General features: G+C 63.9%; 3 protein-coding genes across 3 annotated transcripts; 1 reads left to right on the top strand and 2 right to left on the bottom strand.

The window, feature by feature from the left end:
- Positions 1 to 1,094: 1,094 nt before the first annotated feature.
- Positions 1,095 to 5,636, bottom strand: PFL1_05343 (uncharacterized protein; the record flags this gene model as incomplete). Its single annotated transcript, XM_007882875.1, has 1 exon — positions 1,095 to 5,636. One exon carries the CDS (start codon positions 5,634 to 5,636, stop codon positions 1,095 to 1,097), a length of 4,542 nt encoding a protein of 1,513 aa, XP_007881066.1.
- Positions 5,637 to 11,792: 6,156 nt separating this feature from the next.
- Positions 11,793 to 12,314, top strand: PFL1_05342 (uncharacterized protein; the record flags this gene model as incomplete). The annotated part of the gene is made up of 2 exons (XM_007882874.1): positions 11,793 to 12,120; positions 12,262 to 12,314. The coding sequence occupies 2 exons, from the start codon at positions 11,793 to 11,795 to the stop codon at positions 12,312 to 12,314; spliced, it is 381 nt and encodes a 126-aa protein (XP_007881065.1).
- A 1,002-nt stretch (positions 12,315 to 13,316) lies between these two features.
- PFL1_05341 (uncharacterized protein) lies at positions 13,317 to 14,077 on the bottom strand (the record flags this gene model as incomplete). Its single annotated transcript, XM_007882873.1, has 5 exons — positions 13,317 to 13,387; positions 13,577 to 13,591; positions 13,702 to 13,773; positions 13,868 to 13,912; positions 13,993 to 14,077. The coding sequence occupies 5 exons, from the start codon at positions 14,075 to 14,077 to the stop codon at positions 13,317 to 13,319; spliced, it is 288 nt and encodes a 95-aa protein (XP_007881064.1).
- Between the last annotated feature and the right edge of the window lie 1,954 nt (positions 14,078 to 16,031).

The raw sequence follows: 16,031 nt of genomic DNA, 5'->3' as shown, positions 1-16,031 counted from the left end.
ACAGGACGTTAACCTTGAGCGCTTCAAAAAAGCCAGGGCTGGCCCCTTGACCTCCACCAACATTTCATTTCGGAGCTTGATGCCCTTGGCCTGCTGCCAAGCACGAGGCTGTTCTGCCTCACCAACCACCTGGAGGCCTGGGCCAGCATGTAGGTTGCCGAGAGGCTCCTGTGGGCTCTGTTCCAGCCTGACACGCTTCTCAACTCGACACCGGCCGGCAAGACAGAGAGCCTTCAGGGTCCAACCCACCTCCTTGTCCCCTCTCTGACACCACTACCACAGTCTGCCCATCCCTCTGTCCCTCACATCCACTACATCACCAAATCCAAAGGCACCTCGCATACCATCCGCTCCCACCAGATGCTGACTGTGTTTGGCAAGCTACAGAGTCCAACTCCAGAGCTTGAGCGCAGGCGACTGGTTGTTGTCAGCAAGGCTACCGCTGCCATTTTCAGCTCGCTCTTGGTTTCTGGATCCAACGCGATCGTGATCATTGAGGGCAAGCACAGGCACGGCAGTCCATGATCTGCTCCAGTTGGGTGACTTTGAAGCCTGGGAGTTCCAGCATGGTAGGGACACATGTGGGCAAGGAGCATGATGGGCCAAGCAATAGCATTGCAGCAGGCTGGTGAGGAGAGGCAGAGGGTTCAGCAAGATAGGCAGAGGGCTGATGAGAGATAGTCAAGAGGTGTGCAGATGCAGGCTCAGTCTGGGAGCATCGAGCCATGCAGCGGCAATGTTGCAGCAGCGTGACTGTTGCAGCGGTTGGTGATGTTGCAGCGGCTGGTGGTGTTGAGCCTGGGCAGCCCAGGTGTACAAGACTGATGCAACCAGCTCGCACGAGGATCAAGCTTCGGCACAAAAGCTTATTCTCCTGCACCCGGCCGGGCTCCTCCAGGCGCCGGCTGCGGGCAGAGCCGTCAAGCTACTCGACAGCTCCCCGAGCCGACTCGCTGAGCGGTCGCGATGGTCGTGTTTCTCGCTGCGGCGCCGGCGGCTGCACCATTCGGGCCTCGCAAGTCTCTGATTCTCGACAGATTCTTATTCTATATGTGTGGGGGACTACAAAGACATTCGATTCGCTGCTGATGCCGCTACTTCTCGTCCTGCTCGACGGGGTCCTCCTTGGTCCGCCGCGACGCAAGACCCCTGATCTTACCGACGGCGCGCGACACGAGTCCGCCGCCGAGTCCGTATCCCTTTTCGGTGAAGTACCACCACGCCGCGTAGCTGGCGGCAAGTTGGAACAGCACGAACGCCAGCAGGATGCCGTAGCTCTGCCAGCGGAAGTTCCAGTCTGCGCCGAGGCTTGCCGCGAACTGATCCGACACCGAGTACTGGCAAAACTCGCAAGCTGACGACGCCTCCGGGTTGAGGAGTTGAGCGCCCACGCTCTCGACCCACGAGCCTGCGTAGACGCCGCAGGTTTGACCTGCGGGAGGATTGAAGATGGCCAGGTCCGCCCGGCGGCACTGGATCGGGATGTTGTGGAGAGACGTGCCCACCTGGCCCTTGATATAATAGTAGAGAGGGTTGGTCCATATAATCGAGCGCCACGGTTGAGGTAGCGCCGCTTTCGGGACGATGACGCCGTTGACGATGAAGAGTATAGGCAGGATTAGGGGAAGGCAATTCGCTGCTGTTACCGGTGTTGGACAGGCCGCCGCGAGAGCCAGAGCGAAGAAGCCGATGTAAGTGGCCAGGGCCCAAAGCATGAGCCAGAAGTAGCCCGCTACTTCGGACGAGCGCGTGTAGAACGGGATGTAGAACGCCGGCAGGAAGAAGAGGACCGACGCCACGAAGGCGATCGGGATCGAGACAGCGATGAAAGCCGTCATAAACGCGATCCACGAGTAGGTCTTGCTCGGCCCTTCGCGGACTTGGTAGGTGATCCTTATTTCCCAAAACTTGGAGATGACGCTGTTGATGGCGGCGGGGGCGTTCAACATGTAAAGTAGCGTCAAGAACACTCGGTACTGCATGTCCGTGACCGAGGTGCCGACGTGTGCGAATCCGCCTCCTGCGGCGAAGCCGGTGACGATGTTGGAGAAGAGGACGCCGTAGGCGAAGGGAGCGTCGCGCCAGAGGTCCCTGAACTGGCGCTTGACGGTCTCTGCGATCTGGGTTTTGAGCGAGGCCGAGAACTCGCGGTCAGCGCGGCTGTCGTGGACGGCGGGCCTGGCGGCGCGGGTGGCGTTGATCTGGTCGACTTCCTGGCGGAGGCGGCGGCGTTCGGGCGAGGCGTTCCAGCGCTCGCTCCAGGGGCGCGTCTGCTTGTTGGCGACGACCTCGAGCATGTACTCTGCGACGTTGGACGAGGGCGGGCAGGGTTCTGCGCCGTTTCGCTCAAAGTACTCGCGCACGCGTGCGGAGCCGACGCCCGGTTCGCTGCCGATCTGGCCAAAGTAGGCGGTGCGGCCGCCGGGCTGGAGGAGGAGGAGGTTGTCAAACGACTCAAAGAGGAGCGACGAGGGCTGGTGGATGGTGCAGAGGATGGCGCTGCCCTCGTTTGCGAGGCGGCGGATGAGGCGGATGATGGAGGCGGCGCCGGCCGAGTCGAGGCCCGAGGTGGGCTCGTCGAGGAAGATGAGCAGGTCGGGCTTGGCGGCGAGCTCGACGGCGATCGTGACGCGCTTGCGGCGCTCGACGCCGAGGCCGAAGCCGGGCACGCCGATCAGGGCGTCCTGGAGGTCGTCGAGCTCGAGCAGCTCAATGGCGCGCTGCGCGTCGGCGAGCTTTTGCTCGCGCGGCACCTCGGCGGGCTGGCGGAGGAGGGCCGAGAATTCGATGGCCTCGCGGACCGTCTGCGAGGCGAGGTGGACGTCGGCCTGGAGGACAAAGCCCGTGCCGCGCTGGAAGCCCGGGCCGAGCGGCTTGCCGTCGACCAGCACGTCGCCCGTCAGCGTGCCGGCGACGCCGCGCTGCGAGAGGGCCGTGAGGAGCGTCGTCTTGCCCGCACCCGACGCACCCATGAGGGCGGTGATGGTGCCCGGCTTGACGTAGCCGTCGATGCCGTCGAGCAGCTTGCGTCCGCTGGGCAGCTGCAGGCTGAGGTCCTTCCAGGTGAATACGGCGCGCTCGTCGAGCTCGGCCTGGTCCAGCACGGCGGCCTGCTCGTCGGGCGCGGGGGCGGCGGCCACCCGCTTGCTCTCGGGCGAGTTGGCGCGAGTGACGCTGCCGCTGGTGCAGGTCGAGTCGGCGCCAGGACCGGCGGGCACGGCCTTTTCCTCGACGTCGTCGGGACGCGCGGGCCGGGCGGCCGAGCGGAGCTTGGCCTTGGCGCGGCGGTTGCGGGCAAAGACGGTGACGCCTCCGCCTGCGCCGCCAAAGTTCATGATCTCTGCGCCGATGATGGTGGGGACGAGGTAGAGGATCGAGAATGCGATGACGACGGCGGCGTTTCGGCCGATGTTGGCGCGCGAGTAGCCAAACGTCGTCGAGAGGTAGTCGGCGCTGGGGACGACGAGGGAGCCGGGGCGGCCGCCGGTGAGGGAGCAGGTCTGGGCTGCCGGGTCGCGCGCCTGTCCAAACGGCACAATCTGCGACGGGTTGCACTGGATGTCGTAGTTGAGCTCGTTTGCGAGGAAGCCCTCGAAGGCGTAGCTGATGGGCTGGGCGTAGTTGAGCCAGATGAGCCAGTTCATCTGCGGGCGGCGCAGCACGTATCCGACCCAGATGATGAGGAGGTTGAGGCTGAGGACCGAGAAGCGGATGGCCTCGTTGAAGCCGGGCGAAAAGGCGGCGCACATGCGGTAGAGCGCCGTCAGGCTGTAGGCCGAGAGGAAGGTAAAGGCGTAGAAGATGAAAAAGGCGCCGGCGTCGCGGCGGAGGTTGGCGAGAAAGTAGATGATGACCGACGAGAGGAGGCACTGGACCACGAGGAACGGGATGTCGACGAGGGCGCGGGCGACGACGACGGCCGAGGGGCGGTAAAAGGCAAACTGGCGGTGGCGCGCGAGCATGGGCCTGCCCGCGACGGCCTCAAACGACTCCGACAGCTGCAGCCAGCCGTTGAAGAGGGCGCAAAAGAGGAGGATGCCGCCGCGGGTGAATACGCCCTGGCTGTCGTACGACTGGCGGTAGAAGAGCGACGAGATCATGAGCGAGACGCCGATGATGGTGAAGAGCTTGACGTAGAGGTCCTCGCGGGCGCCCCACTTGACGAGGAGCTGGCGCCAGATGCAGCTCTTGACCTGGGTCCAGTAGTTGACGGTGTAGGAGCTGCCCTTTTGGACGCCGCGGCGCTTTTCGGAGCGCACCGTCTGGCGGAGGCGGTCGGCCTGCTCGGCCTTGGCGAGCGTGCCCTGGTACTCGTCCATCTCGGCGACGAGCTGGCGGTAGAGGTCGCTCTGCTTCCAGGCGCGCTCCCGCTCCTCGGCCGTCTTGGGCGCGCGGCCGCGGAAGCCGTCGCGGTACTGGACCTGGTTGGGGTCGGTGAGGGCCGTGACAAAGTCGGCCGTCGTCTGGCGCTCGGGGCAGTCGTAGCCGAGGTCGTAAAAGTAGCGCCTGGCGGCGTCGCGTGGGCCGTAGTAGATGCAGCGCCCCTCGTCGATGACGCTGACGCGGTCAAAAAGGTCGTAGATGCTCTCCGAGACCTGGTACAGCGTGGCCAGCGTCGAGCGCTGGGCGACGTCGGTGATGACGCGCAGCGAGCGCGCATAGTCGAGCGCCGTCGAGGCGTCGAGGCCGCGCGTCGAATTGTCCCACGCCACGACGCTGGCGCGCGTCACGAGGGCCTCGGAGATGGTCACGCGCTTGCGCTCGCCGCCCGAGACGCCGCGGACGGCGGCGTCGCCGACGATGGTGTGGCGCACGTGGCTCATTCCAAACATCTTGAGCATGACGTCGATGCACATCTCGATGTAGTCCTTGCCGCTCTCGCCGCGGATCCGGCGCGCGCGGTGGGGCACCTTGTTCTTGAGCGCGAAAGCCAGCGTCTGCTCGACGGTGAGCGTGGGAAAGTGCGAATCCTCCTCGTCGGAAAAGACGACCTCGCCGCGGTACTTGCGGTTGATCTCGTCGGGCGTGAAGCCGCCGTAGAGGAGCGTGCCCTCGGACGCGACGTTGGCGTGGTTCGACGACGTGATGGCGCGCAGCGCCGTCGAGCAGCCCGAGCCCGGCCGGCCCAGGACGAGGAGCATCTCGCCCGGCTTGAGCACGCCGCTGTGCGCCTTCATGAGCTGCGTGGTGCCCTGGTGGCGCGGCGCGAGCAGCCGGCCGAGCCCGGGCACGACGCTGGCGAGGATGCCCAGCGGGTCGCGCCACGCCGTGTTGGCGATGGCGATGGGCAGCGTCTTGACCAGGATGCCGCCGCCGCCCGAGCCGGGCGCCGTGATGGTGAGGTCGCGCCAGAGGAGGCCGACGGGCTTGTCGTCGTCGACGCCATCGCGCCTCGCCTGGGCCTGGCGCGACATGAGCCACTCGCCGAGGTCAAAGTGCTCGCCGGCGCTGTACGCCTCGCCGTCGCCGTCGCCGTCGCCGCCCTTGGCCTCTTCGAGGACGTCCTCGCTGATGGTGGCCGGCGCCGGCGGGTTGTTGGCCATGCTGCGGCCCGAGATCCTGCGTGCGACGGCCGATCCGCCGACGAAGCCCTGGCTGGTGTTGGAGGCCTGTCGCGTCAGCTGGAAATCCTTCATGGCCTGCTGCACGTCGACGTGCTCGCCTCCGGTGTCTTCGCCCCAGGTGCCGCGGCTGTCGGTGGCGTGCAGCTGGGCGGGCTGGCCGGGGGCCGCCTTGAGGTTGTCGGGTTGTGCGCTCGGGTAGGCGCCTGCCTTTTGGGGGGGGTACCTGTGGTCCGCCCGAGAGGTCCGATGCAGCAAAGGCCGATGTGGGCCCTGCCTTGTCGGTGCCCGATGCGGCCGCCTGTGTCGACGTCATGGCGGGCGCCGTCCGAGAGTGGCTGTTTGTGGCAAGAGAGGGCGTGTGTGTGGTGTTGTGCCGATGCCGAGCGGGCGGGTCTGCTGGGTGGCAGGAGTAGGCCGCGTTGCCTCGTACGTCGTCGCAGAGGGGTGCTGGCTGTGACAGAAGGCGGTGCGAGCGGTGGGTGAGTGGGACTGGGTGGATTGCCAAGGCCAAGCGGACGAGGGACGAGGGACGAGGTTATATACAATCGGCAGTGGGGCCGAGGCCAGGGCGTGCGTCGACGGTTCGAGGATATCGCCGAAGGGCTTTGATCGCCGTTCGGAACGGGAGGCACAGTCAAGAGTCGTTGGTGACCGGCAAAAGCAGGCGGCCAAAGGAGCGACAGACGACAGACGACAGACGACCGGAGTGAGAGTCGAGGTGGAGCGGGCTCGCGCGTTGCTTGGCCTTCTCTCGGCGATAGCACCAGCAGCAGCAGCACCAGCAGCCGCGACAGGCTGACGGCATGACCGCCAGATGCCCTGTCCCGAAGAAACTTTTTTCGGTTTCCTCGGTGGTACCGTGTGGAGCCTCGGGCGGCCTAGCGATGGACGCGGGATTCGGCCCACGTTCGGATTCGGCAGACGGCCGACGGGGCAAAGAGGTGATGAGGCCGGGGGTCGAGAGGGGCGACGGGCGTGTCTATGTCCGGCCACGCTCACAAGCTAAGCGGCGACAGGCGGCAGGACCGAGTCAACGGCGGAAAATCACGACGACCCAAAATTCTCCGCTCCACGAACGCACGTACGGCTGCGCCCGCGTCCGCGCCCGCCCCCGACATCCGTGCGTGCGTCACCTCCACCTAGCCTGCCTCGATCTGATCTCGGCCTTTGCACAGCGGCAGCACGCACGGAAACGCAGCGCGAGATCCGACAAAGCGGCAGCAGAAAGAGAGACGCCGCCCAGGTGGATCGCACCAGATAATGCCTGCCTGTACCAAGGCCTACCGTTGCCTACCACCTCCACCCGTCCCATGGCGGAGCGCTCTCTCTGCTCTACCCGGCAACGGCTTCCCTTCCACCTCGACCTCGACAGCGCAGCACAGCACGCACGAGGCGGCGCTGACGGCCTTCGCAACGCGGATCCATGCCGCGCTGTCGACGAGTCACGCCCGTCGGCGGCCGGCTGTGCCGTGACTCGGACATCCTATACTCTTTGTTGCAACGGGCAGCGGGCCGGGACCCTTTGGCTTGCTTCGGCTTCTTGTCTCCTAGACACGCACGTCGCCCTCTCGGGCCTTTGATGCCACCACACTCTGACTCTGACTCGCACGCAATCCGACCAGCTTCCACCGGCAACGCCTCCCGTAGCACAACGGGTGCACCCCGTCTTACCCTGGCGCGCAAGAGAGACGGAACGGAAGCAAGCACCGTCGGCAAAGGGCCTCTCTCTCTCCACCTATCCCAGGCGCCAAATTGGCCGGTCCTCTTGTCGTCTGCTTGCTCGTCGATCTGCCTTTGGCCTGGTCGCCGTCACACCTGGCCTACCTCCACCTCGCCGTGTGGCAGCCCGCTCGGAGTTTACGCGGCCCTGCCTGCACCTGAGCCTCGCTCTGTCGAGCGCGCCTTGCTTGCGAGAAATTTCCTCGAGCTGCGCGTGGCTCGGCCCAGCTCCGACCCGCGCGAGAGGATCTCGGATGGCTTCCGCTCATCCAGGCCCCGCCTCGCCTCGCCCCGCCTGGCAGCCCGCTGCCTCGAGACTCGCGGCGTCGGCATGGGTCGGGCTCTCTTCAAACCACGACTGCGTGCCCACTCATCGCCGGAAGCCATCATGCTTCGGCCCCCTTCACAGTCGCACCCACCCGTCGCGGTCGAATGTGGCCACACCGAGCTTCCTCTCGTCCTCTATCGACCACTCGCCATGCACCGATATCGCGCTCAGCCACCCGTGCGGGATGGCGTGACCTTTTTAACCCCGGCGTCCGAGTCACTGTCACCAGCGGCCTGGCGCTCGCCACTTGCGACCCCACCGGCCATAGGCAGATGACTCCCAGACGTAGGACCCTCATCGCGAGCAAGGTCCGCCTTCCCGATCCTACCATATCTTTGCACACGCCGTCAAGACGTTGTGGCACCGCCCGGAAAGCTGCCGTCACGCCCCAAAGCGCGGAACCGGCTCTCGCGACCCTCGTCTCCAGTCTGGCACCAGGGGTGTACGTATCGTGGTCCAGGCGGTCCAGCCCGTTGCCGCCCCCCCCCCCCCCCCACCCCTGATGCCTTCGGCCCATGTCTGCGCCATCGCCAGGGTCCAGGCTGTGCGTGCCCAGCGTCTCTTTGGGGGCCATTGATGCGCTCCTCGTCAGCGTGGGGCGCTTGCGAGCCGCCCAGTGCGCGCTTTCACCCCTTCTCTGCGAGGACCGCCCGACATGCCGCTAGATCGCACAGAAAGGGATGCGGGACTGTCCAAGTCGTCCAGGCTCGCCCCGCTCGGCGGTGGCGCCCTTCTTGCTTGCCTCGCGGCAACCGCATTGTGGGCGCCTCGTCGACCCCTCATCAATCGTCAATTCGGACGGACCGGGTCCATCGCAACAGCATGATGCAGTGCAGCAAAGCTCGTTCCACCCGTGCAACTGTGGGTTCAAAGGTGGGCTAGGAGGCGATAAAGAACGGCGTCGGATCGAACTTCCGAGGTCGCACATATGGCCCCCTACTGCCGCCCCCGACCTCCGTGATCCCTCCCTTGCCAGGTCATCCGTCAGTCGCGCCACCACCCCGGCAGACGTTGAACAAAGAGGCACTCTGCCGTGGAACAGGCAAGGACGCCGCCACCATGAGAGACGGTCGCCAGCAGATGCAGATATAAGGCGGTCACGGCCAGTGGCCCTCTGCCATCTTCTGTCCATCCCTTCAAACACACAGCAAAGATCCTCACGTCCTGCACCAATACGAGACGTCTTCCTCTCTCACCAAGCCGATTCCCCTCCTCGGACCGCCCATGAAGCTCAACGTCGCCCTGCCGCTCTTCGCGCTTCTGTGCGCTCTTGTCTCGTCCAGCGGCGGTGTTCACGCCGCCCCCGTCGGGATCCAAGAACGAGGCGTACCGGAGAAACCGGGGCAACAGGGCGGAGGTCCGGGACAGATCCACGGCTCTGCCCCACCGATCGGCAACGGCGGCGGCCCTGGGCGCAATCCCTAAGCTGGCACATACGCAGGTCTGTGCGCTGGTTTCCCACGGTATGTTTCCCCTTCCTCTCTCTCTCTCGCGCGCGCATCGACTTGCAAGAACGGGACGAGACTCAAGTTGTGCATTTGCGCCTTTCCTCCTGCCCTTGCTCAGCCGTCGGTTTAACGGGGACGATGATGTTCGGTCAGGCTGGCCTCTGTACCGAATAGCGTCAAAGGATCAAGTGGGTATGCCCAATGTCGAGCGGTGCGGTGGCCCTGCCGAGCTCTCCAAGTGCTTGCCTGCCTGGCCATCCTGCTCTCTGCCGACCGGCTCCCCCGTGCAGATTGGCTTGTCTCATGTAGCGGCTCCTCGTTCTGTTCGACTCGATTCCTCCCAGGCAGTCTGCTTTGCCTGTGCATCTTGGCCGTTGGCGTGCGGTTCAGCACCGTAGAAGAGAGCGAGATCCTCCCTATTGAGGCTGGTGCGGCGCTAGGACGGATCTTGTCGTTGCCTGCGCCGCAACCGTATCGCGCTGCACTTGCCGAACAGACGTGCTGCGCTGCGTCGCCAAAGGTCAATTGCCAGCGCAACCGGCGCACGTTGCCATGGCTATCGACCTTGCTAAATCGCGGAGCAACATCCTCGGTCCCGGACCCGATTGGCTCAGGACAAGTAGGCAATCCTTTGGCAGAGGCGGGAGCCCGGTGCGAGCCCCACCACAGCGTTGCAGGCCCCACCTCGGCGTGTCCTTCAGCCAGCGCCCACACTACTGGGTGTCGTCATGGTGGAAGTGGGGCGGAAGTGGGACCGAGGGCCGCTGTCATACTGGCAAGGCTGAGCGCCGACGCCCGATAGGGACCGTCACGGTGGGTGCCATATTGGCGTTGAGTGGGTCGTCATCGACCCCGGACCAGCGACGACGACCCCTCGGTCCGCCTTCTCACGATCGAGCTTCGCTCTGCGGTGGGTGGTAGACCGAGGCGGTGAGAGCGCCCAGATGAGATGGGCTGGGGCCAGATGCGGTATATAAGGGGGGGCCTTCTGATCCGCACTCGTCCCACCCTCCGCCCTCCATCCACGCACTGCGCCACTCTCCCAACTCCACAGCTCAGACATACGCATCCTCGTCCACTCCAGCGTCCTCGACAAGCCCGCAATGAAGTTGTCGCCCACGCTCGCTCTCTTCGCGCTGCTCTGCGCCGTCGTCGCGGCCAAAGCGCCCCCGCACCCCGTCATCCAGCCTGGTTCGGTCCTACAAGAGCGCCAAGCTGGTGATGATCAGGGCTCATCCATTACTGGCGATGGCTCAGCCAATGGAGCCGGCGGAGGCTCATCCGGTGGAGCCGACGATGACTCGTCCAATGGCGGAGATGGCGGCTCGACTTCCTGAGCTTCGGCGATGGCAAGAGGCAGACGCCACGCTTCCCCCGCACAGTGAGTCTTTCAGCGCGCACGCCAATGGGTGTAACAGGTCAGGCTGGGTAGGCGCACCACTTGGCTCACAGAACACGCGTCCTCATCATCTTCCGTCGCGTACACAGCCGGGGCGGTTTGGTCGCTATCCGCGTTGCGTCAGTGCCCACCTGCTCTTGATGCAGCTGCCTCTCTCCTTCAAGCCGCATGTCGGTTCTCGCCCGTTCTCGTGGGCTTTTGACAGAGTCACAAGTGCAGGCGTGCATGCCCGGCAAGAGCGGCTCGGCCCGTCCAAACCACTTGTCTCCATCCCGCTCGCAGTTTTGTCCCTCCGCTTCCGTCCCCGTCCGAAATCCATCGAGTTTCCCCACGGTCACCGTGCTCCAAGGGTAGACAGATGCCGTCGTCATGCTTCTGCCCACGCCGCTCCTCTGCGTCAGAGCCGATCACGGCCGCCAGCTCACAATCCGTAGTTGGAGAGCGTAGAACGGGACTAAGTGCAGCGTTCGATCCCTCGTCCATCCCGCTCTCTTGAATCTCGACGTAGTGGTGCGGAGAAGAGCCGTGGAGGCGCGATGTTTACGGAGGTAGCAAGAGGGCAGCTCGCATCGCTGCCAGAGAATGACAGGCTCTTTGCTGGTCCAAACGCGACCTCGGCGAGGACCAGGGCGCGGTACGAGATTTCAGCTCGAGGTTGCGCTCGTGACAAACACGATTTGAGAAAGCCCTCGACGCACAACAGTCACCATTTGCCACTCTCACACCAGCATCGTAGGACAACTGTGCAACAGCCGCAATAGCTCATGATTGTCTGACCTGCCAGTGTTGCTCCAGCCTAAGCGTGGCGGACAGTCAAGGCTTAAGGCCTGCAGCTCGTGCTGGCGCCGCTAGGCGCTACCGGAACGGCTGCAATCGGAGCGCGGCACTGCTAGCTCGTGTGCTTCTGGAGGCTAGCGCCAGTTTTCAGCCTCCCTCGACTTCAGCTCTCTGGACAAAAGTATACACTGTACATACAATCGGAAATGCGGGGCGATGTCCGAGAAGGCGTCGCTGGCGCTGGCGCTGGCGCAGCAGCGGATCGAAGCAAAGTGGGGAGCAGTGGGGCTAGGGTGAACGCCGCGGGCGTTGCGCTACACGCCCATCTGCGGCTCCCGAAGCAGCTCGAGTGTGTTGTGGGCTTCGAAGACGTTGCTCGAGGACTCCGCAGCGCTCGAGGCCCTGCCAACATCTATAAGACCGGTGCGTTCTGTCTCCTGTCGTCCGTCCATCCTCAAGTCTCATACACACACCTTCGCTGCCCAAGCTGCCCTTCAAACGAGACTCTCCTTCCATCCCATCCCTGCATCCCTGTTCCCGTCAAACCACGCTCGAGAATGAGGCTCTTCACCCCTCTGGCCCTCCTCGCGCCTTTCTTGTGGTCCACCCTCGGCCGTCCGGAGGCTTCCGAGCCCTTTGCCAAGTCGACCTTCAAGCAGAAGTGGTCGGTCAGTACCCCGCAGGGCCCTGTGACCTTTGCATCCGATGGCCGACAGTTCTGCTTCAACAACGCCAGGGGAAGGCCGTGGTCGATCGTCAAGGAGAGCATCGTCATCGCCAAGAGCACCAACGGCGGATGCGTCGAGCGGATCTTCAGTCAAGAGTACCACGACTTCGGCATGGCTCTGTGGGCAAACAAGCCCAACGTCGACACTGAGTTCGTCAGTGAGTCTGTCTGCCGCGTGCACGAGTTGCTGCCTTGCGTCGGTGGCGTTCCGTCGGTGGTGACGCGGCGCAGAGCCACTGATGTCGAGCCCGACCTCTGGCCCTTTCGACGATCTGCCGATACTCGGTCTCGACCCTCAGTCGACATCGAGGCTATCCCGGTCATCAACTGGGTCCAGGTGTCGGCTCTGTAAGGACCGCTTTAAGATCCGCCTGCAACGTGGCAACCTCTATCGTCGCGGCGATCACAGGACATCGAGCCCTGCTTACGGCCTTTCGGAAAACAATCAGCTGTGGCGGAGCGATCGAATCCCATGAGGCCGTACCTTTGCAAGAAACCGCCCTGCGACTCTTTACGCTGCTCTGTCTCGCGCTCGAGCCCGAGCGTGGCGGACGCCAGGTCGTCGGCGCGGCAGGCTTTTCTCTCCTGCCTCGCCACCTATGCCTCCCTCTCCTCCTCCCATCATCTCCCCTTTGGCCGCCGCCGTCTTCCACACGCCGGCAGCTTCTCTCTTTCCCCGCCCTCCTCCCCTTCGCGGCCGCGCCGCGCCGCATCGCTCTGCTCGCCTCTGTTGTTCACGCGCGGATTTTGCTCGCCCCTGCTCGCTTTCACTCGGCGCTCGACCAGCCGGTCCTTACGGCCCAGGCTGGAAGATCGCAGCGACTCCGTCCGGAAACTGGCAACCCTCTCCTTCCCCCCTCTTCCTCTCTGAATACTATGATCATTCCCCTCCCGCGCCATGCTTCCCCCTCTCCCGCAGCGACGGCCAGTCGGTGTTTGACACGGTCAGAAAACGCTCGATAACATGTACTGTGCTCGAGGTAGGGAGGGGCCTGAGCGATTAAGCGTCGCGGTAGCCGTCAGACGTTGCAGCTCTGCTACCATGAGGCTGGTAGGCTGCACGGTGGGCGGATGAGCAGGAGCCAAGCAAGGCAAAGTGCGCTGTGTAAGGCGCCTCCGGCCAGCGGCATCGACCACTGGAGGGACAATGTGTCTTGTTTGGAAAAGAGGCGTCGATTCAAAGGGTAGCGTGGCTGGGACAGATAAGAGAACATCGAGCATCAGGGAGCGTGAACAGGGTCCGAGGCGGTGTCCGCGCTCAGCGCTGAGCGTTCCGTCCCCGCAGGCGGGTCGAGAGACGCCAGGCGAGCTGCGAAGAGGCAACCGCGCTCATCGTATCGTCCGTCCGGACAGCTCAGTTGTTGTGCTGGCCGTTTCCGCTGCCGTTACCGGTGCCAGCAAAGTTGCCGTTGCCGGAAGCGATGCCTGATGGTGCGTCGAGGAGGCGCGAGAGAGGGTTGGTCAGCGCCGTGTTTTGCGGAAAATCAGGAGGTCGCGGAGCACGTCGCGGGCGGTTCGAAGACCTGCGCGATGCAATGACATCGTCCGCCCCGCTCCCTCCCCGACGTGTGCGAGGACAGAGCGTCGGCATCGCTTCCGAGTAGCGTCACTCACCGTTCAGGAATCCGCCTGCGAGAAAGCGACGAGGGACGAACGTGGGATGTCGGAGAAGCATGCCAGTCATCAGTATCCATCTCTCCTCCCCTTCCAGAGTCCCAACGTCCTCTTCAATCACCCACCATTGTCAACGCCGTTCTGGTTTCCATTGTGAGCGCCTCCAAGGTTGAGGTTTCCGTCAGCAAGGCCGTTTCCTGTGGCGGGTCAAGGTAAAGGAAGCGCGCGACACGGTGAGCACGCCGTATTTCCAAGGTACGATGCTCGGACTGTCCTGATCGTGACACTCACCGGCGCCACTGTTCGAAACTCCGTTCTGGTTGCCGTTATCCGTGCCTGAAATAGAATAGTCACGAAAGCTGTCAGAAGGATTCGACGTGAGAACGGACCGAAGGGCTGATTGCACCAAGACGCACCAAGACCGTTTCCGTTGCCGGAGAGACCTCCGTTGCCCTGTCCGAGGTTTTTGACGCCGTTGCTGTGAGAAGCAATGGTGTCCATGTCAGCAAAGAGAGGTCGGGGTGCGCCAATCGCCACAACCAGGCGCCAGCTCACCTGTTTCCGTTGTTGGTGCCCGCGATATTGCCGTTACCGTCACCAGCGCTGCGAGACGTTGTTGGTGCATCGTGGAAGGAAGGTGTTTCAAGATTTATGCATGAGGGTCAGCAGCCATGCTTCCAAGGGATTGATGCCGCCAACGGCGGCAGACTCTCGGCGATGGTCGAGGGTATAAGGCTAAGCTCAGGTGGGAAACCAGCCAGCGTCCACTTCGCAGGCCTCGACACTCCGGTCGCCCACAGAGCTGCTCAGCCCGTTAAAGATGCTGTTCTCTTACCCGTTAAGCTGCCCGCTGTTGCCTACGCCGTTCTGTCCTCCATTGTTCTGGCCTGCTCCATTGAAGTTGCCTGCACCGAGGCCATTTCCGAGCGAGGGGAAGAGGGGAGCAGCAATGGCGCTCGAGGCGAAAAGGGCAAGGATGACGGCGGTGCACTTCATGGTGAAAGTTGAAGAGAAATTGGAGGTTGTTTGGGTTCAGGTGGGTGTGAGAGATGTGGAGCGAGATGAGGGGCCCCACACTAGTACCATGAGAGGGTCGGCTTTATACCCGACGACGGTCGTTGGCGCTGAAGGGCGAGATGCTTGGAGACGCGTCGCTGGCGGGCGCTGTAGCGAGGCTCGTCGGGAGAGCTCGCTGTCGCCTCGGCATCGCGACTGTCTCCGAGCAGCGGCTTCGTTTCTGACGACGACTGCCTTGACGGTTGGATGCCGTGAGGGGCGCTTGACGACCCGTCTAGGGCAAGGCGAGTACAGCGCGGTCCGGCTTGATCGACTGGGGCTCACCCTCGCTCGCCTGGTCGCAGAGCTCGGCTATGCGAGGAGGGACGGGCATCGACGTCAAGCTACGATGAGCTGAATCGAGGCACCATCCTGCGCCTCTACTGCGCCGTAACAGTCGGTGACGATGCGAGCGTCCAGAGGCCACCTTGGAGCTTGGGGACGCTCGCAGATACAGCACGAGCCAGTGCTTCTGCATGCTCCTGCCGACGTCGAGGAAGCTTCGATGCGATTCCGAGAGTGGATTCTGCCCAGAGCAATTTGGACGGTGCAAAGTGGCCAATCTGCGTCGTTCGCCGCCTTATTCTGCCCTCGATCCACGTTCTGGCTGGTCGATGATGCGATCGGACGGGGTCGGAGATGGAGCGTCTCAATCTGGGACCTGAAGTGCATCGAAGAGGCAGGCAGGCGAGCCGATCCGACGGTCGCTCCCCGGGCCTCGAGAGTGCGACCCATCGATGGACGGATGTCTGAGTCCTGGGAGTGGGGAGCGGCGGCAGCAGCGTGGAGAGTGCGCTAGGGACGATGTGCCGGAGCGACACGCAGCGTGGTGCGCGCCGTAAAGGTGCGCGGGCGAGGGAGCGAACGCTCAAGCAGACTGGCTCGCGAGCAAAGAGGGTAAGCTTTCGGTCAGAGAGCTGTGACGCTCTCTCCCGAGGTTGATACACAGTGCGGAGGGGTCGGCTGGGTAGGCGATGCTAGCCATACAGTTACGCTAGGCGTCGATCTTGGTGCGATGGCCTAGTGCAGACGCCACGCTTGGCCGAGGTAGGGGGCTTGGCTGCGTCAACTAGCGCTGCAGGCTGTACACTGATGATCTTTGGCGTCGTGCCGCGCGCTCGTGCAAGAGCTGAAAGACAGGTTGTGACGGGAGAATACGGCAGGGTGATGAATGTGTCGCTGCCGCTGGCCAAGGGAGGTGCGACTGCGGTGAGGTGACTCTGTTGGGCGCCTAGGGATGGCGCGAGAGCACGTCGTGTGAAAGCGCGGCGGCCGTCACGGCGGGGTAATGCGGGGCGGCAGCTGTCAAAGAGCGAGCGGCGCAGGGGCGCGTCGGATCGTCCGAGTTGATGCGCTGCGCTGCCGCAGACCGCCCCGCCAGCCTGCTTTTCCCCGCGTC

Source organism: Pseudozyma flocculosa (assembly GCF_000417875.1).
Source record: "Pseudozyma flocculosa PF-1 unplaced genomic scaffold scaffold00019, whole genome shotgun sequence".
Lineage (NCBI taxonomy): Eukaryota > Fungi > Basidiomycota > Ustilaginomycetes > Ustilaginales > Ustilaginaceae > Pseudozyma > Pseudozyma flocculosa.
This window is presented reverse-complemented; position numbering and strand designations above follow the sequence as displayed.